At 44.6% G+C, this 27,042-nt stretch overlaps 1 protein-coding gene across 2 annotated transcripts in view; it reads right to left on the bottom strand.

The window, feature by feature from the left end:
- The window catches only part of LOC120037824 (transmembrane protein 64-like), a 28,414-nt gene extending 2,018 nt beyond the window's left edge, over positions 1 to 26,396 (bottom strand). The window contains exons 1-2 of one of the 2 annotated variants that reach the window (XM_038983791.1): positions 25,017 to 26,396; positions 7,270 to 7,425 (exon numbers count right to left, since the gene is read on the bottom strand). In XM_038983791.1, coding sequence (XP_038839719.1) covers positions 7,270 to 7,425; positions 25,017 to 25,571 — 711 coding nt within the window. In that variant the 5' untranslated portion in view covers positions 25,572 to 26,396. Of the gene's footprint in view, positions 1 to 7,269; positions 7,426 to 24,854 lie in introns of both variants that reach the window. The other variant, XM_038983790.1, reaches the window with a different exon arrangement.
- Positions 26,397 to 27,042: the final 646 nt, after the last annotated feature.

The raw sequence follows: 27,042 nt of genomic DNA on the forward strand, positions 1-27,042 counted from the left end.
TTGTAGGACCGTACAGTTGTAGGACCATACAGGATGAGGCAGACTAACTCTCAGAACATCCATACTGATGTTTTAATTTCTTCATCCATCCAACATGTACTGTGTCTGCTAGCTGCCTAGGGGTTTATGTGCTGAGGAACATGTTGTGCTTCATGGAATGAAAAAAATATATACAAAAAGGTGTGTCTGACCTGAAGAACCAAGGACTGGCATTCTACAAAAAGACTGGCATTCTACAAAAAAGGACTGGCATTCTACAAAATAGACTGGCATTCTACAAAAAAGGACTGGCATTCTACAAAAAAGGACTGGCATTCTACAAAAAAGGACTGGCATTCTACAAAAAAGGACTGGCATTCTACAAAAAAGGACTGGCATTCTACAAAAAAGGACTGGCATTCTACAAAAAAGGACTGGCATTCTACAAAAAAGGACTGGCATTCTACAAAAAAGGACTGGCATTCTACAAAAAAGGACTGGCATTCTACAAAAAAGGACTGGCATTCTACAAAAAAGGACTGGCATTCTACAAAAAAGGACTGGCATTCTACAAAAAAGGACTGGCATTCTACAAAAAAGGACTGGCATTCTACAAAAAAGACTGGCATTCTACAAAAAAAGACTGGCATTCTACAAAAAAAGACTGGCATTCTACAAAAAAGGACTGGCATTCTACAAAAAAGGACTGGCATTCTACAAAAAAGGACTGGCATTCTACAAAAAAGGACTGGCATTCTACAAAAAAGGACTGGCATTCTACAAAAAAGGACTGGCATTCTACAAAAAAGGACTGGCATTCTACAAAAAAGGACTGGCATTCTACAAAAAAGGACTGGCATTCTACAAAAAAGGACTGGCATTCTACAAAAAAGGACTGGCATTCTACAAAAAAGGACTGGCATTCTACAAAATAGACTGGCATTCTACAAAAAGACTGGCATTCTACAAAAAAGGACTGGCATTCTACAAAAAAGGACTGGCATTCTACAAAAAAGACTGGCAATCTACAAAAAAGACTGGCATTCTACAAAAAAGACTGGCATTCTACAAAAAGACTGGCATTCTACAAAAAGACTGGCATTCTACAAAAAAGACTGGCATTCTACGAAATAGACTGGCATTCTACAAAAAGACTGGCATTCTACGAAATAGACTGGCATTCTACAAAAAAGACTGGCATTCTACAAAAAAGAAAAAAAGGACTGGCATTCTACGAAATAGACTGGCATTCTACAAAAAGACTGGCATTCTACAAAAAGACTGGCATTCTACAAAAAGACTGGCATTCTACAAAAAAGACTGGCATTCTACAAAAAAGACTGGCATTCTACAAAAAAGGACTGGCATTCTACAAAAAAGAAAAAAAGGACTGGCATTCTACGAAATAGACTGGCATTCTACAAAAAGACTGGCATTCTACAAAAAGACTGGCATTCTACAAAAAGACTGGCATTCTACAAAAAAGACTGGCATTCTACAAAAAAGACTGGCATTCTACAAAAAAAGACTGGCATTCTACAAAAAAAGACTAAGGACTGGCATTCTACAAAAAGGACTGGCATTCTACAAAAAGGACTGGCATTCTACAAAAAAAGACTGGCATTCTACAAAAAAAGACTGGCATTCTACAAAAAAAGACTGGCATTCTACAAAAAGGACTGGCATTCTACAAAAAGGACTGGCATTCTACAAAAAGACTGGCATTCTACAAAAAGACTGGCATTCTACAAAAAAGGACTGGCATGCTACGAAAAAGACTGGCATGCTACAAAAAAGGAGACTGGCATTCTACAAAAAGACTGGCATTCTACAAAAAGACTGGCATTCTACAAAAAAGGACTGGCATTCTACAAAAAAGACTGGCATTCTACAAAAAGACTGGCATGCTACGAAAAAGACTGGCATTCTACAAAAAGACTGGCATTCTACAAAAAAGGACTGGCATTCTACAAAAAAGGACTGGCATTCTACAAAAAAGGACTGGCATTCTACAAAAAAGGACTGGCATTCTACAAAAAAGGACTGGCATTCTACAAAAAAGACTGGCATTCTACAAAAAAGACTGGCATTCTACAAAAAAGACTGGCATTCTACAAAAAAGGACTGGCATTCTACAAAAAGACTGGCATTCTACAAAAAAGACTGGCATTCTACAAAAAAGACTGGCATTCTACAAAAAGACTGGCATGCTACGAAAAAGACTGGCATTCTACAAAAGGACTGGCATTCTACAAAAGGACTGGCATTCTACAAAAAGACTGGCATTCTACAAAAAGACTGGCATTCTACAAAAAAGGACTGGCATTCTACAAAAAGACTGGCATGCTACAAAAAGACTGGCATTCTACAAAAAAGGACTGGCATTCTACAAAAAAGGACTGGCATTCTACAAAAAAGGACTGGCATTCTACAAAAAAGACTGGCATTCTACAAAAAAGACTGGCATTCTACAAAAAAGACTGGCATTCTACAAAAAAGACTGGCATTCTACAAAAAAGGACTGGCATTCTACAAAAAGACTGGCATTCTACAAAAAAGACTGGCATTCTACAAAAAAGACTGGCATTCTACAAAAAGACTGGCATGCTACGAAAAAGACTGGCATTCTACAAAAAGACTGGCATTCTACAAAAGGACTGGCATTCTACAAAAAGACTGGCATTCTACAAAAAGACTGGCATTCTACAAAAAAGGACTGGCATTCTACAAAAAGACTGGCATGCTACAAAAAGACTGGCATTCTACAAAAAAGGACTGGCATTCTACAAAAAAGGACTGGCATTCTACAAAAAAGGACTGGCATTCTACAAAAAAGGACTGGCATTCTACAAAAAAGGACTGGCATTCTACAAAAAAGGACTGGCATTCTACAAAAAAGGACTGGCATTCTACAAAAAAGGACTGGCATTCTACAAAAAGACTGGCATTCTACAAAAAGACTGGCATTCTACAAAAAGACTGGCATTCTACGAAATAGACTGGCATTCTACAAAAAGACTGGCATTCTACAAAAAAGACTGGCATTCTACAAAAAAGACTGGCATTCTACAAAAAAGACTGGCATTCTACAAAAAAGGACTGGCATTCTACAAAAAAGGACTGGCATTCTACAAAAAAGACTGGCATTCTACAAAAAAGACTGGCATTCTACAAAAAGACTGGCATTCTACAAAAAGACTGGCATTCTACAAAAAAGGACTGGCATTCTACAAAAAAGGACTGGCCTTCTACAAAAAAGGACTGGCATTCTACAAAAAAGACTGGCATGCTACAAAAAAGACTGGCATGCTACAAAAAAGACTGGCATGCTACAAAAAAGACTGGCATGCTACAAAAAAGACTGGCATGCTACGAAAAAGACTGGCATGCTACGAAAAAGACTGGCATGCTACGAAAAAGACTGGCATGCTACGAAAAAGACTGGCATGCTACGAAAAAGGACTGGCATGCTACGAAAAAGGACTGGCATGCTACAAAAAGACTGGCATTCTACAAAAAGACTGGCATTCTACAAAAAAGACTGGCATTCTACAAAAAAGACTGGCATTCTACAAAAAAGACTGGCATTCTACAAAAAAGACTGGCATTCTACAAAAAAGACTGGCATTCTACAAAAAAAGACTGGCATTCTACAAAAAAAGACTAAGGACTGGCATTCTACAAAAAAAGACTAAGGACTGGCATTCTACAAAAAGGACTGGCATTCTACAAAAAGGACTGGCATTCTACAAAAAAAGACTGGCATTCTACAAAAAAAGACTGGCATTCTACAAAAAAAGACTGGCATTCTACAAAAAGGACTGGCATTCTACAAAAAGGACTGGCATTCTACAAAAAGACTGGCATTCTACAAAAAAGGACTGGCATGCTACGAAAAAGACTGGCATGCTACGAAAAAGACTGTCATTCTACAAAAAGCACAGGGTTGAAACGGCTAGTTTTCAGGACACAGATCAAGCCTGGACAAAGAGACACTTTCAATTGAGAATATCTAGTGAGTATACAGTCCAGGACGAGGTTTAACAGGCCCCTAGGGACAGACCCCTGCTGCTGGTTCACCTGTAGACAAGGTATCCGCTGACACTCTGTTCTGACTCACCTGTAGACAAGGTATCTAACTCTCTGTTCCGACTCACCTGTAGACTGAAGACAAGGTATCTAACTCTCTGTTCTGACTCACCTGTAGACAAGGTATCTAACACTGTTCTGACTCACCTGTAGACTGAAGACAAGGTATCTAACTCTCTGTTCTGACTCACCTGTAGACAAGGTATCTAACTCTCTGTTCCGACTCACCTGTAGACTGAAGACAAGGTATCTAACTCTCTGTTCCGACTCACCTGTAGACTGAAGACAAGGTATCTAACTCTCTGTTCCGACTCACCTATAGACTGTAGACAAGGTATCTAACTCTCTGTTCTGACTCACCTGTAGACTGTACACAAGGTATCTAACTCTCTGTTCTGACTCACCTGTAGACTGAAGACAAGGTATCTAACTCTCTGTTCTGACTCACCTGTAGACTGAAGACAAGGTATCTAACTCTCTGTTCTGACTCACCTGTAGACTGAAGACAAGGTATCTAACTCTGTTCTGACTCACCTGTAGACTGAAAACAAGGTATCTAACTCTCTGTTCTGACTCACCTGTAGACTGAAGACAAGGTATCTAACTCTCTGTTCTGACTCACCTGTAGACTGAAGACAAGGTATCTAACTCTCTGTTCTGACTCACCTGTAGACTGAAGACAAGGTATCTAACTCTCTGTTCTGACTCACCTGTAGACTGAAGACAAGGTATCTAACTCTCTGTTCTGACTCACCTGTAGACTGAAGACAAGGTATCTAACTCTCTGTTCTGACTCACCTGTAGACTGAAGACAAGGTATCTAACACTCTGTTCTGACTCACCTGTAGACTGAAGACAAGGTATCTAACTCTCTGTTCTGACTCACCTGTAGACTGAAGACAAGGTATCTAACTCTCTGTTCTGACTCACCTGTAGACAAGGTATCTAACTCTGTTCCGACTCACCTGTAGACTGAAGACAAGGTATCTAACTCTCTGTTCCGACTCACCTGTAGACTGAAGACAAGGTATCTAACTCTCTGTTCTGACTCACCTGTAGACTGAATCCAAGGTATCTAACTCTGTTCTGACTCACCTGTAGACAAGGTATCTAACACTCTGTTCTGACTCACCTGTAGACTGAAGACAAGGTATCTAACTCTCTGTTCTGACTCACCTGTAGACTAAAGACAAGGTATCTAACTCTCTGTTCTGACTCACCTGTAGACTGTAGACAAGGTATCTAACTCTGTTCTGACTCACCTGTAGACAAGGTATCTAACTCTCTGTTCTGACTCACCTGTAGACTGAAGACAAGGTATCTAACTCTGTTCTGACTCACCTGTAGACTGAAGACAAGGTATCTAACTCTCTGTTCCGACTCACCTGTAGACTGAAGACAAGGTATCTAACTCTCTGTTCTGACTCACCTGTAGACTGAAGACGAGGTATCTAACTCTCTGTTCTGACTCACCTGTAGACTGAAGACGAGGTATCTAACTCTCTGTTCCGACTCACCTGTAGACTGAAGACGAGGTATCTAACTCTCTGTTCCGACTCACCTGTAGACTGAAGACGAGGTATCTAACTCTCTGTTCTGACTCACCTGTAGACTGAAGACAAGGTATCTAACTCTCTGTTCTGACTCACCTGTAGACTGAAGACAAGGTATCTAACTCTCTGTTCTGACTCACCTGTAGACTGAAGACAAGGTATCTAACTCTCTGATCCGACTCACCTGTAGACTGAAGACAAGGTATCTAACGCTCTGTTCTGACTCACCTGTAGACAAGGTATCTAACTCTCTGTTCTGACTCACCTGTAGACTGAAGACAAGGTATCTAACTCTCTGTTCTGACTCACCTGTAGACTGTAGACAAGGTATCTAACTCTCTGTTCTGACTCACCTGTAGACAAGGTATCTAACTCTCTGTTCTGACTCACCTGTAGACTGAAGACAAGGTATCTAACTCTGTTCTGACTCACCTGTAGACTGAAGACAAGGTATCTAACTCTCTGTTCCGACTCACCTGTAGACTGAAGACAAGGTATCTAACTCTCTGTTCTGACTCACCTGTAGACTGAAGACGAGGTATCTAACTCTCTGTTCCGACTCACCTGTAGACTGAAGACGAGGTATCTAACTCTCTGTTCCGACTCACCTGTAGACTGAAGACAAGGTATCTAACTCTCTGTTCTGACTCACCTGTAGACTGAAGACGAGGTATCTAACTCTCTGTTCTGACTCACCTGTAGACTGAAGACGAGGTATCTAACTCTCTGTTCTGACTCACCTGTAGACTGAAGACAAGGTATCTAACTCTCTGTTCTGACTCACCTGTAGACTGAAGACAAGGTATCTAACTCTCTGTTCTGACTCACCTGTAGACTGAAGACAAGGTATCTAACTCTCTTCTGACTCACCTGTAGACTGAAGACAAGGTATCTAACTCTCTGATCCGACTCACCTGTAGACTGAAGACAAGGTATCTAACTCTCTGTTCTGACTCACCTGTAGACTGAAGACAAGGTATCTAACTCTCTGTTCTGACTCACCTGTAGACTGAAGACAAGGTATCTAACTCTCTGTTCTGACTCACCTGTAGACTGAAGACAAGGTATCTAACTCTCTGTTCTGACTCACCTGTAGACTGAAGACAAGGTATCTAACTCTCTGTTCCGACTCACCTGTAGACAAGGTATCTAACGCTCTGTTCCGACTCACCTGTAGACAAGGTATCTAACTCTCTGTTCTGACTCACCTGTAGACTGAAGACAAGGTATCTAACTCTCTGTTCTGACTCACCTGTAGACTGAAGACAAGGTATCTAACTCTCTGTTCTGACTCACCTGTAGACTGAAGACAAGGTATCTAACTCTCTGTTCTGACTCACCTGTAGACTGAAGACAAGGTATCTAACTCTCTGTTCTGACTCACCTGTAGACTGAAGACAAGGTATCTAACTCTCTGTTCTGACTCACCTGTAGACTGAAGACAAGGTATCTAACTCTCTGTTCTGACTCACCTGTAGACTGAAGACAAGGTATCTAACTCTCTGTTCTGACTCACCTGTAGACTGAAGACAAGGTATCTAACTCTCTGTTCTGACTCACCTGTAGACTGAAGACAAGGTATCTAACTCTCTGTTCTGACTCACCTGTAGACTGAAGACAAGGTATCTAACTCTCTGTTCTGACTCACCTGTAGACTGAAGACAAGGTATCCGCTGACGCTCTGTTCTGCGATAACGTCCTCCATGGTGCGCAGCGTGGTGCCCAGGTAGGAGTTTAGGAGCTGTGTGGGCAGCAGGCCGACTGACGACGCCACCAGGTAGTTTGGCAATGACACGTCTGTGATCTGAAACAAAGTGTTTCAGAGTTAGTCTTGTCCCGGCCAGAACGGCCTATAGGGAAATACTTCCTGTAGCGTGAGTCAGCTTCATGTCTGAGTTGGACAACTTGGACGCTAGTCTGTAGAGGAAACAATCAATCTCAGATATTAAAAAGTGAAAAATACAGTGAAGACAGACACATCCAATTCCAAGGTGCAAATTGAAGATATTGGAAGAACTGTCCACATTTACTTTTCGTCAGCCAACAAGATGTGTAGGCCTAACAAACAGCAAAAGCACTAGCCTATGTCAATCTACTATCCCCCATAGTACAAAAGTCGACCTATTCTATTCTGTGCGAGAAATAAATATTCCAAAACATAGTCTGGGACAGTTGCGGGATGCGATAGATCCCAAATTAATACAACCACTAGCATAAAAAAAACAATGTGGCTGACGCAACCAATCAGAAAGTTTAGCTTCAAATGGGCACATGGTAGAAGGCTATAAGTGCGAATGTTCCATTAGCGGGAAAACACCATTATCAAAAGTGACCACAAACGCTATTATGCACGTAATGCTTTTATTATAAAAGGTGCATTTTTATGGTGAAAATGATCTTCTCCAAACTTGAAACTCGCTGCGTATTTATGGCAGTTAGGCTCTACACCCCTCCGGCACCGACGGAGATAGCAGCATCGCGACTAGCTCTTAGACTATTGGATATTAGAGCGGCGGTAACTCACCAGAACTTCCAGCATTACGACCAGGAATACGAATTCCCTGGAGAAGATCCTTTGTTCACTCTCCTCAGAGCAATTGAACTTATTCCAGAGACCGACCCAAAACATCACCGGCCGAGGAGTGACACGAGGCGGCCTGCTGGTTCGACTTAACAAAGCATATCGGACTGCCGAAATTCTAACAACATATTGACTGTCCTACTAGGGCTACTAAGACTCTCGACCATTGCTATTTAAACTTCCCGGGATGCTTACAAGGCCCTCCCCAGCCCTCCTTTTGGCAAATCTGACCACGACGTCGCCGAGACTGACGTCTTGCTTCCGGACAGGCTAAAGACATTCTTCGCACGCTTTGAGGATAGCAAAGTGCTTCTGACGCGGCTCGCTACCAAGGACTGTGGGCTCTCCTTCTCCGTGGCCAACGTGAGTAAAACAATATAAATCCACTGTTAGTTTGTGTTTCTTACATCTGCAAACAGTTATTTTGTATTTTCTTAGTAAGTTGGGCCTAAATCTTGTTAGACGCTAATCTCTACATTCAATGATTATAGGGTCCCCTAGCCAACACTTTGGTTCCTACCCTGTCACAATAACTCCTCCCTGGCATTTTCGATTGTCGTCATGTCAATCACGGTATTCAAAGTGCCCACTATTATATTATAACTATAGAATATAAATAAGCATTATATTTCCATTATTCCCGACAGTTCACCTAAGTGTTTTGCTCTACATTCCAAGTCAAATCGCAATTGCAACATTCGGTTAAAAATGAGGCCTAGAGTGTTTGCCCATATCGTGCAGTGCTACGTGGCAGTGTCGCCCTCTTATGAGCGCAGGAAATAAAGAACATCATTTTGGGTTGCAGTTGAATTGAACAGTAGAAAACACTCCGAATGGAGAGAAGATCCATTGAAATCACTTGGAATGTTTGTGTTGACACTAGGGTAATGCACATTTTGACGTTTTATTATTCCAAAAACACAAAATACCGTCAAATACCATCTAATCTTTTTAAAATAAAGTGATGTGATATTTTGGCTATATCTCCCAGCCCTAGTAGGCCCAATACTAATGACATATGTAGGATAGATCATTAGTCTAAAGAAGTATCATTACTAACAGAAGTAGTCTAAAGGATAGGGCCTTTCCTAAATCAACTATACACTACAATCGGCTCAGTTGTAAGCCAATCTAGCACTCAGCGACTAATGTAAACCGATTAAATTGTCTGGGATTGAATTAATGACTAACTACTAGTCTATATTGTTCCAACCAACAGCAGGTGTCTACTACAAGATAGCAACCCTCCAGATTCCAGACAATACTAAACCTGTTCCCCTCAATCAACCACTCCAATGTTTAATTGCTATATTGTAATTACTTCGCCACCATGGCCTATTTATTGCCTTACCTCCCTTATCCTACCTCATTTGCACTCACTGTATATAGACTTTTTCTACTGTATTATTGACAGTATGTTTGTTTATTCCATGTGTAAGTCTGTGTTGTTTGTGTCGAACTGCTTTGATTTATCTTGGCCAGGTCGCAGTTGTAAATGAGAACTTGTTCTCAACTGGTCTACCTGGTTAAATAAAGGTGTTCTCAACTGGTCTACCTGGTTAAATAAAGGTGTTCTCAACTGGCCTACCTGGTTAAATAAAGGTGTTCTCAACTGGCCTACCTGGTTAAATAAAGGTGTTCTCAACTGGCCTACCTGGTTAAATAAAGGTGTTCTCAACTGGTCTACCTGGTTAAATAAAGGTGTTCTCAACTGGCCTACCTGGTTAAATAAAGGTGTTCTCAACTGGTCTACCTGGTTAAATAAAGGTGTTCTCAACTGGTCTACCTGGTTAAATAAAGGTGTTCTCAACTGGCCTACCTGGTTAAATAAAGGTGTTCTCAACTGGCCTACCTGGTTAAATAAAGGTGTTCTCAACTGGTCTACCTGGTTAAATAAAGGTGTTCTCAACTGGCCTACCTGGTTAAATAAAGGTGTTCTCAACTGGTCTACCTGGTTAAATAAAGGTGTTCTCAACTAGCCTACCTGGTTAAATAAAGGTGTTCTCAACTGGTCTACCTGGTTAAATAAAGGTGTTCTCAACTGGTCTACCTGGTTAAATAAAGGTGTTCTCAACTGGTCTACCTGGTTAAATAAAGGTGTTCTCAACTGGCCTACCTGGTTAAATAAAGGTGTTCTCAACTGGTCTACCTGGTTAAATAAAGGTGTTCTCAACTGGCCTACCTGGTTAAATAAAGGTGTTCTCAACTGGTCTACCTGGTTAAATAAAGGTGTTCTCAACTGGCCTACCTGGTTAAATAAAGGTGTTCTCAACTGGCCTACCTGGTTAAATAAAGGTGTTCTCAACTGGTCTACCTGGTTAAATAAAGGTGTTCTCAACTGGTCTACCTGGTTAAATAAAGGTGTTCTCAACTGGCCTACCTGGTTAAATAAAGGTGTTCTCAACTGGTCTACCTGGTTAAATAAAGGTGTTCTCAACTAGCCTACCTGGTTAAATAAAGGTGTTCTCAACTGGCCTACCTGGTTAAATAAAGGTGTTCTCAACTGGTCTACCTGGTTAAATAAAGGTGTTCTCAACTGGTCTACCTGGTTAAATAAAGGTGAAATAAAAAATGTTTGCTGATCGGTAAGAAAGCAGGAAGGTGGAATCTGTACCACTATATTCTGATTATAGCTATCCAGAGCCTTCAGATCAGCAAACATCGAAGGGGAACAGCGTTTATTTTATCCGCAACTTGTACAATGGAGTGATTAGGGCGAGTCTGTTCAACAGTGTGGAGGGTCAGAGAGCGATGGTACGATCCATCTACGGGAGGCTCTCTGCTAATTCTGATGGTACGATCCATCTACGGGAGGCTCTCTGCTAATTCTGATGGTACGATCCATCTACGGGAGGCTCTCTGCTAATTCTGATGGTACGATCCATCTACGGGAGGCTCTCTGCTAATTCTGATGGTACGATCCATCTACGGGAGGCTCTCTGCTAATTCTGATGGTACGATCCATCTACGGGAGGCTCTCTGCTAATTCTGAAGGTACGATCCATCTACGGGAGGCTCTCTGCTAATTCTGAAGGTACGAGCCATCTACGGGAGGCTCTCTGCTAATTCTGAAGGTACGATCCATCTACGGGAGGCTCTCTGCTAATTCTGATGGTACGATCCATCTACGGGAGGCTCTCTGCTAATTCTGAAGGTACGAGCCATCTACGGGAGGCTCTCTGCTAATTCTGAAGGTACGATCCATCTACGGGAGGCTCTCTGCTAATTCTGAAGGTACGATCCATCTACGGGAGGCTCTCTGCTAATTCTGATGGTACGATCCATCTACGGGAGGCTCTCTGCTAATTCTGATGGTACGATCCATCTACGGGAGGCTCTCTGCTAATTCTGATGGTACGAGCCATCTACGGGAGGCTCTCTGCTAATTCTGATGGTACGATCCATCTACGGGAGGCTCTCTGCTAATTCTGAAGGTACGATCCATCTACGGGAGGCTCTCTGCTAATTCTGAAGGTACGATCCATCTACGGGAGGCTCTCTGCTAATTCTGATGGTACGATCCATCTACGGGAGGCTCTCTGCTAATTCTGATGGTACGATCCATCTACGGGAGCCTCTCTGCTAATTCTGATGGTACGATCCATCTACGGGAGGCTCTCTGCTAATTCTGATGGTACGATCCATCTACGGGAGGCTCTCTGCTAATTCTGATGGTACGATCCATCTACGGGAGGCTCTCTGCTAATTCTGATGGTACGATCCATCTACGGGAGGCTCTCTGCTAATTCTGAAGGTACGATCCATCTACGGGAGGCTCTCTGCTAATTCTGAAGGTACGAGCCATCTACGGGAGGCTCTCTGCTAATTCTGAAGGTACGATCCATCTACGGGAGGCTCTCTGCTAATTCTGAAGGTACGATCCATCTACGGGAGGCTCTCTGCTAATTCTGATGGTACGATCCATCTACGGGAGGCTCTCTGCTAATTCTGATGGTACGAGCCATCTACGGGAGGCTCTCTGCTAATTCTGATGGTACGAGCCATCTACGGGAGGCTCTCTGCTAATTCTGATGGTACGAGCCATCTACGGGAGGCTCTCTGCTAATTCTGATGGTACGAGCCATCTACGGGAGGCTCTCTGCTAATTCTGATGGTACGATCCATCTACGGGAGGCTCTCTGCTAATTCTGAAGGTACGATCCATCTACGGGAGGCTCTCTGCTAATTCTGAAGGTACGATCCATCTACGGGAGGCTCTCTGCTAATTCTGATGGTACGATCCATCTACGGGAGGCTCTCTGCTAATTCTGATGGTACGATCCATCTACGGGAGGCTCTCTGCTAATTCTGATGGTACGATCCATCTACGGGAGGCTCTCTGCTAATTCTGAAGGTACGATCCATCTACGGGAGGCTCTCTGCTAATTCTGATGGTACGATCCATCTACGGGAGGCTCTCTGCTAATTCTGAAGGTACGAGCCATCTACGGGAGGCTCTCTGCTAATTCTGATGGTACGATCCATCTACGGGAGGCTCTCTGCTAATTCTGAAGGTACGATCCATCTACGGGAGGCTCTCTGCTAATTCTGATGGTACGATCCATCTACGGGAGGCTCTCTGCTAATTCTGATGGTACGATCCATCTACGGGAGGCTCTCTGCTAATTCTGAAGGTACGATCCATCTACGGGAGGCTCTCTGCAAATTCTGAAGGTACGATCCATCTACGGGAGGCTCTCTGCAAATTCTGAAGGTACGAGCCATCTACGGGAGGCTCTCTGCTAATTCTGAAGGTACGAGCCATCTACGGGAGGCTCTCTGCTAATTCTGAAGGTACGATCCATCTACGGGAGGCTCTCTGCTAATTCTGATGGTACGATCCATCTACGGGAGGCTCTCTGCTAATTCTGATGGTACGATCCATCTACGGGAGGCTCTCTGCTAATTCTGATGGTACGATCCATCTACGGGAGGCTCTCTGCTAATTCTGATGGTACGATCCATCTACGGGAGGCTCTCTGCTAATTCTGAAGGTACGAGCCATCTACGGGAGGCTCTCTGCTAATTCTGAAGGTACGATCCATCTACGGGAGGCTCTCTGCTAATTCTGAAGGTACGATCCATCTACGGGAGGCTCTCTGCTAATTCTGAAGGTACGATCCATCTACGGGAGGCTCTCTGCTAATTCTGAAGGTACGAGCCATCTACGGGAGGCTCTCTGCTAATTCTGAAGGTACGAGCCATCTACGGGAGGCTCTCTGCTAATTCTGAAGGTACGAGCCATCTACGGGAGGCTCTCTGCTAATTCTGAAGGTACGAGCCATCTACGGGAGGCTCTCTGCTAATTCTGAAGGTACGATCCATCTACGGGAGGCTCTCTGCTAATTCTGAAGGTACGATCCATCTACGGGAGGCTCTCTGCTAATTCTGAAGGTACGATCCATCTACGGGAGGCTCTCTGCTAATTCTGATGGTACGAGCCATCTACGGGAGGCTCTCTGCTAATTCTGAAGGTACGAGCCATCTACGGGAGGCTCTCTGCTAATTCTGAAGGTACGATCCATCTACGGGAGGCTCTCTGCTAATTCTGAAGGTACGATCCATCTACGGGAGGCTCTCTGCTAATTCTGAAGGTACGATCCATCTACGGGAGGCTCTCTGCTAATTCTGAAGGTACGATCCATCTACGGGAGGCTCTCTGCTAATTCTGATGGTACGATCCATCTACGGGAGGCTCTCTGCTAATTCTGATGGTACGAGCCATCTACGGGAGGCTCTCTGCTAATTCTGATGGTACGAGCCATCTACGGGAGGCTCTCTGCTAATTCTGAAGGTACGATCCATCTACGGGAGGCTCTCTGCTAATTCTGAAGGTACGATCCATCTACGGGAGGCTCTCTGCTAATTCTGATGGTACGATCCATCTACGGGAGGCTCTCTGCTAATTCTGATGGTACGATCCATCTACGGGAGGCTCTCTGCTAATTCTGATGGTACGATCCATCTACGGGAGGCTCTCTGCTAATTCTGAAGGTACGAGCCATCTACGGGAGGCTCTCTGCTAATTCTGATGGTACGATCCATCTACGGGAGGCTCTCTGCTAATTCTGAAGGTACGATCCATCTACGGGAGGCTCTCTGCTAATTCTGAAGGTACGATCCATCTACGGGAGGCTCTCTGCTAATTCTGAAGGTACGATCCATCTACGGGAGGCTCTCTGCTAATTCTGAAGGTACGATCCATCTACGGGAGGCTCTCTGCTAATTCTGAAGGTACGATCCATCTACGGGAGGCTCTCTGCTAATTCTGAAGGTACGATCCATCTACGGGAGGCTCTCTGCTAATTCTGAAGGTACGATCCATCTACGGGAGGCTCTCTGCTAATTCTGAAGGTACGATCCATCTACGGGAGGCTCTCTGCTAATTCTGAAGGTACGATCCATCTACGGGAGGCTCTCTGCTAATTCTGAAGGTACGATCCATCTACGGGAGGCTCTCTGCTAATTCTGAAGGTACGATCCATCTACGGGAGGCTCTCTGCTAATTCTGAAGGTACGATCCATCTACGGGAGGCTCTCTGCTAATTCTGAAGGTACGATCCATCTACGGGAGGCTCTCTGCTAATTCTGATGGTACGATCCATCTACGGGAGGCTCTCTGCTAATTCTGAAGGTACGATCCATCTACGGGAGGCTCTCTGCTAATTCTGAAGGTACGATCCATCTACGGGAGGCTCTCTGCTAATTCTGAAGGTACGATCCATCTACGGGAGGCTCTCTGCTAATTCTGATGGTACGATCCATCTACGGGAGGCTCTCTGCTAATTCTGATGGTACGATCCATCTACGGGAGGCTCTCTGCTAATTCTGAAGGTACGAGCCATCTACGGGAGGCTCTCTGCTAATTCTGAAGGTACGAGTCATCTACGGGAGGCTCTCTGCTAATTCTGAAGGTACGAGCCATCTACGGGAGGCTCTCTGCCAATTCTGAAGGTACGAGCCATCTACGGGAGGCTCTCTGCTAATTCTGATGGTACGATCCATCTACGGGAGGCTCTCTGCTAATTCTGAAGGTACGAACCATCTACGGGAGGCTCTTCTAATTCTGAAGGTACGATCCATCTACGGGAGGCTCTTCTAATTCTGAAGGTACGATCCATCTACGGGAGGCTCTCTGCTAATTCTGATGGTACGATCCATCTACGGAAGGCTCTCTGCTAATTCTGATGGTACGATCCATCTACGGGAGGCTCTCTGCTAATTCTGATGGTACGATCCATCTACGGGAGGCTCTCTGCTAATTCTGATGGTACGATCCATCTACGGGAGGCTCTCTGCTAATTCTGATGGTACGATCCATCTACGGGAGGCTCTCTGCTAATTCTGATGGTACGATCCATCTACGGGAGGCTCTCTGCTAATTCTGATGGTACGATCCATCTACGGGAGGCTCTCTGCTAATTCTGAAGGGATGATCCATCTACGGGAGGCTCTCTGCTAATTCTGAAGGCCGAATCCAATTTTAGGAGCCCCACAAACACAGTGAATGTGAAAATGGTTTCAAAAAGGGAAGTCCCTCTGCTCTATGATTTGCTGAATGTGCAATCCTAAAGGAGGGCTATGATTGGATAATGACCTATAATGTAAATTTCTATGTATAAAATTGGTCATATCATTAAAACCACCAGATAGCCCACTGTGGGAGTTGGATGTGTTTGAGTGGTATATAAGAGTATATATTTGAGCAATATGCCTAAAAATAATTTTAAATTATATTTAAAAAAAAAATTAAATGTTGAATAAATGAACGTGAAAAAAAGTGTATTTCACAATCTAGACACTCCATATGTTAGAGCACACTATAAGGAGAATACCGACAACAAGATGTAGTCTTGTATATAATGTACGGTTCACAGACCACAGGGTCTTACAGGAGACATTTTTAGGTCTAAAAAAGGCCACTCATCATGATTCTCGGAGAAAAAAAAGTTTATTAAATGTAAAAGTCAAAACATCCTTCCTCCCAGTGAAGTTACTGTGAAAAGATTTCCGGGATACGCTGGCATGGAATTCGCCCCCTTCTCAGCCATGGAAGCTGTATTTAAATAGACTCAGAGTATAAGTGCTGATAAGGCTATGGAATCAGTTACACCTTTTAGATTACAGTGCATAAGATTATATAGGGAGAGGGGGGGATCCTATATCAGCACTCCTACTCATGGGACGTGATAACCTTTTGGACAGGGAACTTCCAACACCAAGGTTCCTCACAGTGTCTCTGTTCCAAACGACATCCTGTGTCCTACATAGTGCACTACTTTAAAAAGTATGACCTGCTGTTGACTGGTTGGAAGCTACAATCCTATACGACTCACTCAGCCAGCATCCCAAACGGTACCCTATTCCCATGTTAGTGCACTATGTAATGGATAGGGTGCCATTTGGGACGAATCCTCAGGTCACAACGAGTGGCGCAGCGGTCTAAGGCACTGCACCTCAGTGCTTGAGGTGTCACTACTTGACCCGGGTTCGATCCCAGGCTGCATCACAGTCGACCGCGACTGGGAGACCCGTGAGGCGGCGCACAATTGGCCCAGCGTCGTCCGGGTTAGAGGAGGGTTTAGCAGGCCGGGATTCCCTTGTCCCATCGCGCTCTAGTGCCTCCTTGTTTCGAGCCGGGCACTTGCAAGCTGACTTCGATCGCCAGCTGGACAGTGTTTCCTCCGACACATTGGTGCGGCTGGCTTCCGGGTTAAGTGAGCAGTGTGTCAAGAAGCAGTGCGGCTTGGCGGGGTCGTGTTTCGGAGGACACATGGCTCTCGACCTTCACCTCTCCCGAGTAGGGAGGGGAGTTGCAGCGATGGGACAAGACTAACTATCAATTGGATATCACAAAATTGGGGAGAAAAATGGGTAAAAAATATTACAACAATTCCCTCGTTATGTCGAGATCACTACATAACAAAAGTTTTGTGGAGATCGAGATAACAAAAATGTGGAAAAGTGAAGGGGTCTGAATACTTTCTGAATGCACTGTAGATGAATCTGCATTTTATTTTCAGTGCAGGATTTTCAGTGCAGAATCATGCCAGTACTCAAACAGTCAACAAATGTTTAATGCCCATCCCTACTAATCATTGCTCTCTCAGGCACACCAGATGTTAGGTCTAGGATGGGTACATTGTTCTGATAGGCTCGTTCAGTATCTGATCAGCCTGTCAGGAATGGAGCTCACCCACTATAAATATTATCCACAAAACATGTCCCTTTTTCATTAATTTGTTGAGATGAACGATCCCCACCTCATCAAGGAGCCCGGTGTTCACAATGCACTCGTGAGGTATTTAAGCCCTGAACGATACCTAACAAGCAGCTCCGTCTCCAAGGCTGCATGCGGCCCCCAAGACAACATGCAATCGTATGCAAGGAACAACGCAACTAACTTGGCTAGTCTTGTGAGCTAGCAAGTTCGGTAGTCTAGTTAGCAAGCTAGCTTGTTATCTATGCTGTTAGATTGCATAAATGATGTGTATGATTTAAAAAGGGACATGTTTTGTGGATAATATTTATAGTGGGTGAGCTACATTCCTGACAGGCTGATCAGATACTGCCAAATAGCTTGAACTCTGTTGTCAACTGATCAAACCGAAGCTATTTTCTGAAGGTGTAGAATTTTCTGAAGGTGTGAATTTCCTGTGAAGAAACACTACAGTTGCAAAAATAATAAAACACTTGACTTTCAACATAAAACGTACGTGAAAAGATAGTCTCAAGGTTTTGCTGACCTGCGTTAGAAGTACTCATGATAAGCTGCAGACCATACTATTTACCAAGATCATTTTTCTGTATTTTCGTAGCTGTCCATTTACCACAAACCAACCGATTCTGGCACTAGGACCGCACTCAACTATATAGAGCAAGAAATAAAATGCACATCAAGAAGCGGAGCTCGTGGCCGGTGAATTTAATGCAGGGAAACTGATATCCGTTTTACGTCATTTTTTACCACCTGTGCAAGTAGAGAAAAATAAAATACAAAAAAACTCTGGACCACCTTTACTCCACACACAGGGATGCGTACAAAGCTCTTCCTCGCCCTCCATTTGGCAAATCTGACCACAACTCTATCTTCCCGATTCCTGCTTACAAGCAAAAACTCAAAACAGGAAGTACCAGCGAATACAGAAGTGGTCAAGTGAAGTGGATGCTAAGCTACAGGACTGTTTCACTAGCACAGACTGGAATATGTTCTGGGATTCCTCCAATGGCATTGAAGAGTACACAACATCAGTCACAGGCTTCATTAATAAGTGCATCGATGACGTTTCCAGTGACTGTACGTGCATATCCCAACCAGAAGCCATGGATTACAGGCAACATACGCACTGAGCTAGAGCTGCCGCCTTCAAGCAGCGGGACACTAACCCCTTTATGATCTCCGACGAGCCATCCAACAGTCAAAACGTCAATACAGTACTAAGATCAAATCCTACTACACTGGCTCTGATGCTCGTCAGATGTGGCAGGGCTTGCAAACTATAACGGATTACAAAGGGAAACCCAGCTGAGAGCTGCCCAGTGATGTGGGCCTACCAGACGTGCTAAATACCTTCTGTTCGCTTTGAGGCAAGCAACACTGAACCATGCATGAGAGCACCAGCTGTTCTGAACGACTGTGTGATCTTGCTCTCCGTAACCGATGTGAGTAAGACCTTTAAACAAGGCAGCTGGAGAGATGGATTACATGGACATGTACTCAGGGCATGCGCTGATCAGCTGGCAAGTGTCTTCACTAACATTTTCAACCTCTCCCTGACTGTCTGTATTACCTACATTTTTCAAGCAGACAACCATAATCCTTGTGCCTAAGAACGCAAAGGCAACCTGTCTAAATGACTAGCGCCCCGTAGCACTCACATCTGTAGCCATGAAATGCTTTGAAAGGTTGGTCATGGCTCACATCAACACCATCATACCAGAAACCCTGGACACACTTCCAATTTGCATATTGCTCCTACAGATCCACCGATGACACAATCTCAATCCACACTGCCCTTTCCCACCTGGACAAGGGGAACACCTACGTGAGAATGTTGTTCATTGACTACAGCTCAGCGTTCAACACCATAGTGCCCTCCAAGCTCCTCAATAAGCTAAGGACCCTGGGAATGAACACCTCCATGTGGTGAGGGTAGGCAACAACCCGACCGCCACGCTGACCCTCAACACGGGGGCCCCTCAGGGATGTGTGCTCAGTCCCCTTCTGTACTCCCAGTTCACCCACGACTGAGTGGCCATGCACGACTCCAACATTACGTTTGCTGACGACACGACAACGGTTTGCTTGATCGTGGACTACAGGAAACAGAGGGGCGAACACACCCCCATCCACATCGAAGGGGCTATAGGGGAGCGGGTCAAAAGCTTCAAGTTCCTCTGTGTCCACATCACCAATAACCTAATCAGGGTCAACACACACCAACACAGTCGTGAAGAGGGCACGACAACGCCTCATCCCCTTCAGGAGACTGAAAATATTTGGCACGGGTCCTCAGTTCCTCAGAAAGTTCTAGAGCTGCACCATTAGGAGCATCTTGACTGGCTGCATCACCACTTGGTATGATATCTGCTTGGCATCCGACCGCAAGGCGCTACAGAGGGTAGTGCGTACGGCCCAGTACATCACTGGGGCCAAGCTTCCTGCCATCCAGGACCTCTATACCAGGCGGTGTCAGAGGAAGGACCTAAAAATTGTCAAAGACTCCAGCCTCCCAAGTCATAAACTGTTCTCTCTTTTCACACAGGAAGCTGTAGTGATGCACCATGTCTGTAACCAACAGTACCCTGAACAGATTCTAACCCCAAGCCATACGACTGTTAAATAGTGAGTTAAATAGCTTCTAACCCCAAGCCATACGACTGCTAAATAGTGAGTTAAATAGCTTCTAACCCCAAGCCATATGACTGCTAAATAGTGAGTTAAATAGCTTCTAACCCAAAGCCATAAGGCTGTTAAATAGTGAGTTAAATAGTTAACCAAATAGCTACCCAGACTATCTGCAGTGACCCTTTTTTAACTAATTATTTTAACTCATCACATACGCTGATGCTACTGTTTATTATCTATCCTGTTGCCTAGTCACTTTATCCCTACCTAGGCTATATGTACATATCTACCTCAATTACCTCGTACCCCTGCACAGCGACTCGGTACTGGTACCCCGTGTATAGACGGGTTGGTTGTTTAGCGACAAAACCGACGTGTGAGCAACTATGGGGCAAATCAGACAGGGTTGGCTAAGATTGTTGACAACATCTAAGCTATATATTTAAATCTACAATGTTTATTGAAAATAGAAATTCATTTGCACAATGAGCACGTCTCACAAATACATTGTTCAGTTAGCTAGCTAGCACATTAACATAGACATAATCAATCAAAACAAGAAATGGTATCAAGAACAATCTGAAACAATGTGAAACAATCTGAAACAATGTGAAACAATCTGAAACAATGTGAAACAATCTGAAACAATGTGAAACAAGCTGAAACAATGTGAAACAAGCTGAAACAATGTGAAACAAGCTGAAACAATGTGAAACAAGCTGAAACAAGATGAAATCATTTATGAACATTTGAACATCTTGGCCATGTTCTGTTATAATCTCCACCAGGCACAGCCAGAAGAGGACTGGCCACCCCTCATAGCCTGGTTCCTCTCTAGATTTCTTCCTAGGTTTTGGCCTTTCTAGGGAGTTTTTCCTAGCCACCGTGCTTCTACACCTGCATTGCTTGCTGTTTGGGGTTTTAGGCTGGGTTTCTGTACAGCACTTTGAGATATCAGCTGATGTAAGAAGGGCTATATAAAAAATAAGTTTGATTTGATTTGACATGTTCGGCATGACTGACAAGGAGTTGACATGATAGCACAGACAGATGTGGAACCAAGCTCCCTCATTGCAGATGCACAACAACCTATTTGTTCAGATTACTAGGAAGAGAATGAAAGGTGAGTCATCAAGGTTAATCAATAATTCAAACAGTGATTGGGAGGTCAAGTGCGTCAGGTTACAGAAAAGACTGAGGTGGCAGCAATATCGTGTCCTTGGTGTGGAGAGACCGACGAGGGATCCCGAATAACACCCTCTTCCCTATACAGTGCACTACTTTAGACCAGAGCCCTATGGGACTAGGGTGCCGTTTGGGATCCACACCACGTCACTTGACTGTCAAGTGTAGGCCTAGTGTTAACACTGTCTAAAAGAACTTCTACCCCAAAAAAGGACTTTCCCTTGCTGTCCTTTTGTAAAGGCAGTGGGCTTTGTATTAGAGACAAGACCCAGATAAATGTATGACAACAGGCCATACATATTCTGAGGACACATACTATGTATTGGAGTACAGCTTATAGGCCAATAACTTGCTCAACAAACTGAGGTACAGCTTATAGGCCAATAACTTGCTCAACAAACTGAGGTACAGCTTATAGGCCAATAACTTGCTCAACAAACTGAGGTACAGCTTATAGGCCAATAACTTGCTCAACAAACTGAGGTACAGCTTATAGGCCAATAACTTGCTCAACAAACTGAGGTACAGCTTATAGGCCAATAACTTGCTCAACAAACTGAGGTACAGCTTATAGGCCAATAACTTGCTCAACAAACTGAGGTACAGCTTATAGGCCAATAACTTGCTCAACAAACTGAGGTACAGCTTATAGGCCAATAACTTGCTCAACAAACTGAGGTACAGCTTATAGGCCAATAACTTGCTCAACAAACTGAGGTACAGCTTATAGGTCAATAACTTGCTCAACAAACTGAGGTACAGTTTATAGGTCAATAACTTGCTCAACAAACTGAGGTACAGCTTATAGGCCAATAACTTGCTCAACAAACTGAGGTACAGCTTATAGGCCAATAACTTGCTCAACAAACTGAGGTACAGCTTATAGGCCAATAACTTGCTCAACAAACTGAGGTACAGCTTATAGGCCAATAACTTGCTCAACAAACTGAGGTACAGCTTAAAGGCCAATAACTTGCTCAACAAACTGAGGTACAGCTTATAGGCCAATAACTTGCTCAACAAACTGAGGTACAGCTTATAGGCCAATAACTTGCTCAACAAACTGAGGTACAGCTTATAGGCCAATAACTTGCTCAACAAACTGAGGTACAGCTTATAGGCCAATAACTTGCTCAACAAACTGAGGTACAGCTTATAGGCCAATAACTTGCTCAACAAACTGAGGTACAGCTTATAGGCCAATAACTTGCTCAACAAACTGAGGTACAGCTTATAGGCCAATAACTTGCTCAACAAACTGAGGTACAGCTTATAGGTCAATAACTTGCTCAACAAACTGAGGTACAGCTTATAGGCCAATAACTTGCTCAACAAACTGAGGTACAGCTTATAGGTCAATAACTTGCTCAACAAACTGAGGTACAGTTTATAGGTCAATAACTTGCTCAACAAACTGAGGTACAGCTTATAGGTCAATAACTTGCTCAACAAACTGAGGTACAGCTTATAGGCCAATAACTTGCTCAACAAACTGAGGTACAGCTTATAGGTCAATAACTTGCTCAACAAACTGAGGTACAGCTTATAGGCCAATAACTTGCTCAACAAACTGAGGTACAGCTTATAGGTCAATAACTTGCTCAACAAACTGAGGTACAGCTTATAGGTCAATAACTTGCTCAACAAACTGAGGTACAGCTTATAGGCCAATAACTTGCTCAACAAACTGAGGTACAGCTTATAGGTCAATAACTTGCTCAACAAACTGAGGTACAGCTTATAGGCCAATAACTTGCTCAACAAACTGAGGTACAGCTTATAGGCCAATAACTTGCTCAACAAACTGAATGTTCTTATAGATAAATACCTTGTTCTCCTAAGCGTGCAGGCTTGTGTTCCAACCCTGCTTGAACACACCTGATACTGCAAATCAGCTTGTCGTCAGGACCTAGGCCACATTACCTGAATCATTCAAATATGTTGGAGCAGGGCTGGAACAAAGGCCTGCACGTCCACCAGGCTCTCCAGGAACAAGGTCGACCACCCCTGCAGATGCCTTTACAGAGCACTATGGGAATGGGGTCCCATTAGGGATCCATACATCTTCACAGACCATGGACACCATCACCATGGACACCATCACCATGGACACCATCACCATGGACACCATCAGCAACTTCACAGACCATGGACACCATCAGCAACTTCACAGACCATGGACACCATCAGCAACTTCACAGACCATGGACACCATCACCATGGACACCGTCAGCAACGTCACAGACCATGGACACCGTCAGCAACGTCACAGACCATGGACACCGTCTGCAACGTCACAGACCATGGACACCGTCAGCAACTTCACAGACCATGGACACCGTCAGCAACGTCACAGACCATGGACACCGTCAGCAACGTCACAGACCATGGACACCGTCAGCAACGTCACAGACCATGGACACCGTCAGCAACGTCACAGACCATGGACACCGTCAGCAACGTCACAGACCATGGACACCGTCAGCAACGTCACAGACCATGGACACCGTCAGCAACGTCACAGACCATGGACACCGTCAGCAACGTCACAAACCATGGACACCGTCAGCAACGTCACAAACCATGGACACCGTCAGCAACGTCACAGACCATGGACACCGTCAGCAACGTCACAGACCATGGACACCGTCAGCAACGTCACAGACCATGGACACCGTCAGCAACGTCACAGACCATGGACACCGTCAGCAACTTCACAGACCATGGACACCGTCAGCAACGTCACAGACCATGGACACCGTCAGCAACTTCACAGACCATGGACACCGTCAGCAACGTCACAGGCCATGGACACCGTCAGCAACGTCACAGGCCATGGACACCGTCAACAACGTCACAGGCCATGGACACCGTCAGCAACGTCACAGACCATGGACACCGTCAGCAACGTCACAGACCATGGACACCGTCAGCAACGTCACAGACCATGGACACCGTCAGCAACGTCACAGACCATGGACACCGTCAGCAACGTCACAGACCATGGACACCGTCAGCAACGTCACAGACCATGGACACCGTCAGCAACGTCACAGACCATGGACACCATCAGCAACGTCACAGACCATGTACACCATCAGCAACGTCACAGACCATGTACACCATCAGCAACGTCACAGACCATGGACACCATCAGCAACGTCACAGACCATGGACACCATCAGCAACGTCACAGACCATGGACACCATCAGCAACGTCACAGACCATGGACACCATCAGCAACGTCACAGACCATGGACACCACCAGCAACGTCACAGACCATGGACACCACCAACAACGTCACAGACCATGGACACCATCAGCAACGTCACAGACCATGGACACCATCAGCAATTTCACAGACCATGGACACCATCAGCAATTTCACAGACCATGGACACCATCAGCAACGTCACAGACCATGGACACCATCAGCAACGTCACAGACCATGGACACCATCAGGAACGTCACAGACCATGGACACCATCAGCAACGTCACAGACCATGGACACCATCAGCAACGTCACAGACCATGGACACCAACAACGTCACAGACCATGGACACCATCAGCAATTTCACTTGCAAGAAATAATAAAGAATTTCAACCATACTCACTGAAAACACTGCATTCTGGAGTCCAAACGGAATGGGCGTGAGTCTCGCTAAGGCCACAACTTTGAGTCCACTCCCCCCCTCCACCACCCGTATCACAGCACTGAGCTGTTCAGAGTTCCCCACCTTGTTGACCACCCAGTCCGTCAACAGTCTCTTACACACCAGGTGAGCCACGACGGTACCGATGAGCACCCCCACCATCACCAGTCCCAGACCCAGCACGAAGCCGTAGAGGTATCCCGCAGCCACGTTCAGTACGATGTAGCCCCAGCCGAATGGGAAGGAGACAATGATCAGACCGACTATGAACAGCAGGACTCCAACCAGGCTGTCCAAGCTCTCCACCCAGAGTAGAAGGTCCTTGAGGTACTGTCGGACTAGAGCCACGGAGGAGAAGCACACAGCTGTCAGAATGCACGCCAGGAGGCTGCTCTTGAAACAACACGTGGTAATACAACACGGGTGTCTGAAATCACCGTTGGTGATGCCACCGGTGAATGACACGCCAGCGTCAACGATGCTCCCCGGGTCTCCGTCAGACTTGCCGACGGCGCCTCCTCTCTCGTCAAAGGCGTTGCATATCAAGAGGTCAACTTTATCGCACTCGTCCGGGGAGGATCTCTGGAGCCAGCGGTTCATCTGGATCTGTCCTTTGACAGCGGCGTGTTTCAGGACTTTTACGGCGACCTGCAGGGATGGTGGCGCAGGGCCCCACATGATTGTCCTACCACGGAGTCTCGGGAAGATAGCCAGTCGTTCTGATGGTGGTGCTCAGATTAACGATGAGCGTTGTAACTTGAATACGATCGTTTCCATTGTAGAAACGACCGGTCTCGAACAAAAATAGAATGACAACTGAGAAAGATAAGTAGGGTAAAAACGTGCTGACACGGAGGTTATCGATCTCTTCTGTGCTGCGGACCCGTCACTTTATCAGTACACAGGACAATTGTTTACACAGACTTCAAAAATTAAAATTCTTCCAATCCGAGTTGCCATTAAAATAATCCTAGTCCAGTGTGACCGTTATCTTGTGTTCACCAAATTGGGAGACACGGCAGTTCAATCACTTATGATTAACGTTCACATCGGCTGGGAGTCAAACGCCATAAATGACTCACACCAGTTGTCATCCGCCAAAAACCACTGAGTTGAAAAGCATCGGTCGATGAAAATCTGTCAAGCAGAGGAAAGGGCAGCAACAAACTGACAAGAAAGTCACGTTATTGCTAAAAACGTCAGATCATGTTTACTATTCGTATAGATACAAAACGGTTCAAAGATAAATCCGTACAAGACTTTTGCAACTCTTGGGTCCTATTTAGCGAAACGTTGCAGCGCGTTTCTACTCCGTTGATATATACTCCACTTTACTAGCTGCTGCGTGTGCAAAGTCCTGGAAATCCATTCCAACGCGTGATTCACCCGAAAAACGTCCTTATTTTTCTCTTCCCGGGGCAAAGTGACAACCGGAGCACCGACGTCAGTCTGATAGCCAACTACGTGTTGTTTCTTGCTTCACCCAGAATTGTAGGTGCTGATAGACGCTACATGCTATTGATACACCAGATACTGCTCTGTTTATTTCCCAGAATGCCAAGAACCAGACTACTGCCGTTCTGGCCCAATCAGACAACGAGCCTGGTACATGGCGAACACAGAACATTTAAATTTTTCAAGGGATGGTTATAATAGGCATAATTGTATTATTAATTTGTATTTTATATATCTCTATTAGTTCTTATTCATGTTTTGTCCATTCAGTTGTTTTGTGGTGTCATTTCAGTCAACAAGTTCTGTATTTGAAAAACAGTCAGTGTTTAGTTCTTTAGGTGCACAAATGTAAACACATGTTCAGTTATACAGTTTCCATTATGAAGTGAGACTTCATTCCTCAGATAGTTTATTGTTCTTCTTAGCAGACACAACTCAGTCTACAGTTTCCATTATGAAGTGAGACTTCATTCCTCAGCTAGTTTAATGTTCTTCTTAGCAGACACAACTCAGTCTACAGTAGGTATTATGAACAAGATGTCCCCCTGTCCCAGGCAAAGAAGAACAAGTCTGAATAGCCCCTTGGTCAAAAGTAGTGCCCTGATTTAGGTAATAGGGGGTCATTTAGGACATAAACACTGATAAAACAAGTGGACCCCTCCTAAAATTGACCCTTTGATAAACCTAGAATGTG

Source organism: Salvelinus namaycush, unplaced genomic scaffold (assembly GCF_016432855.1).
Source record: "Salvelinus namaycush isolate Seneca unplaced genomic scaffold, SaNama_1.0 Scaffold190, whole genome shotgun sequence".
Taxonomy (NCBI): domain Eukaryota; kingdom Metazoa; phylum Chordata; class Actinopteri; order Salmoniformes; family Salmonidae; genus Salvelinus; species Salvelinus namaycush.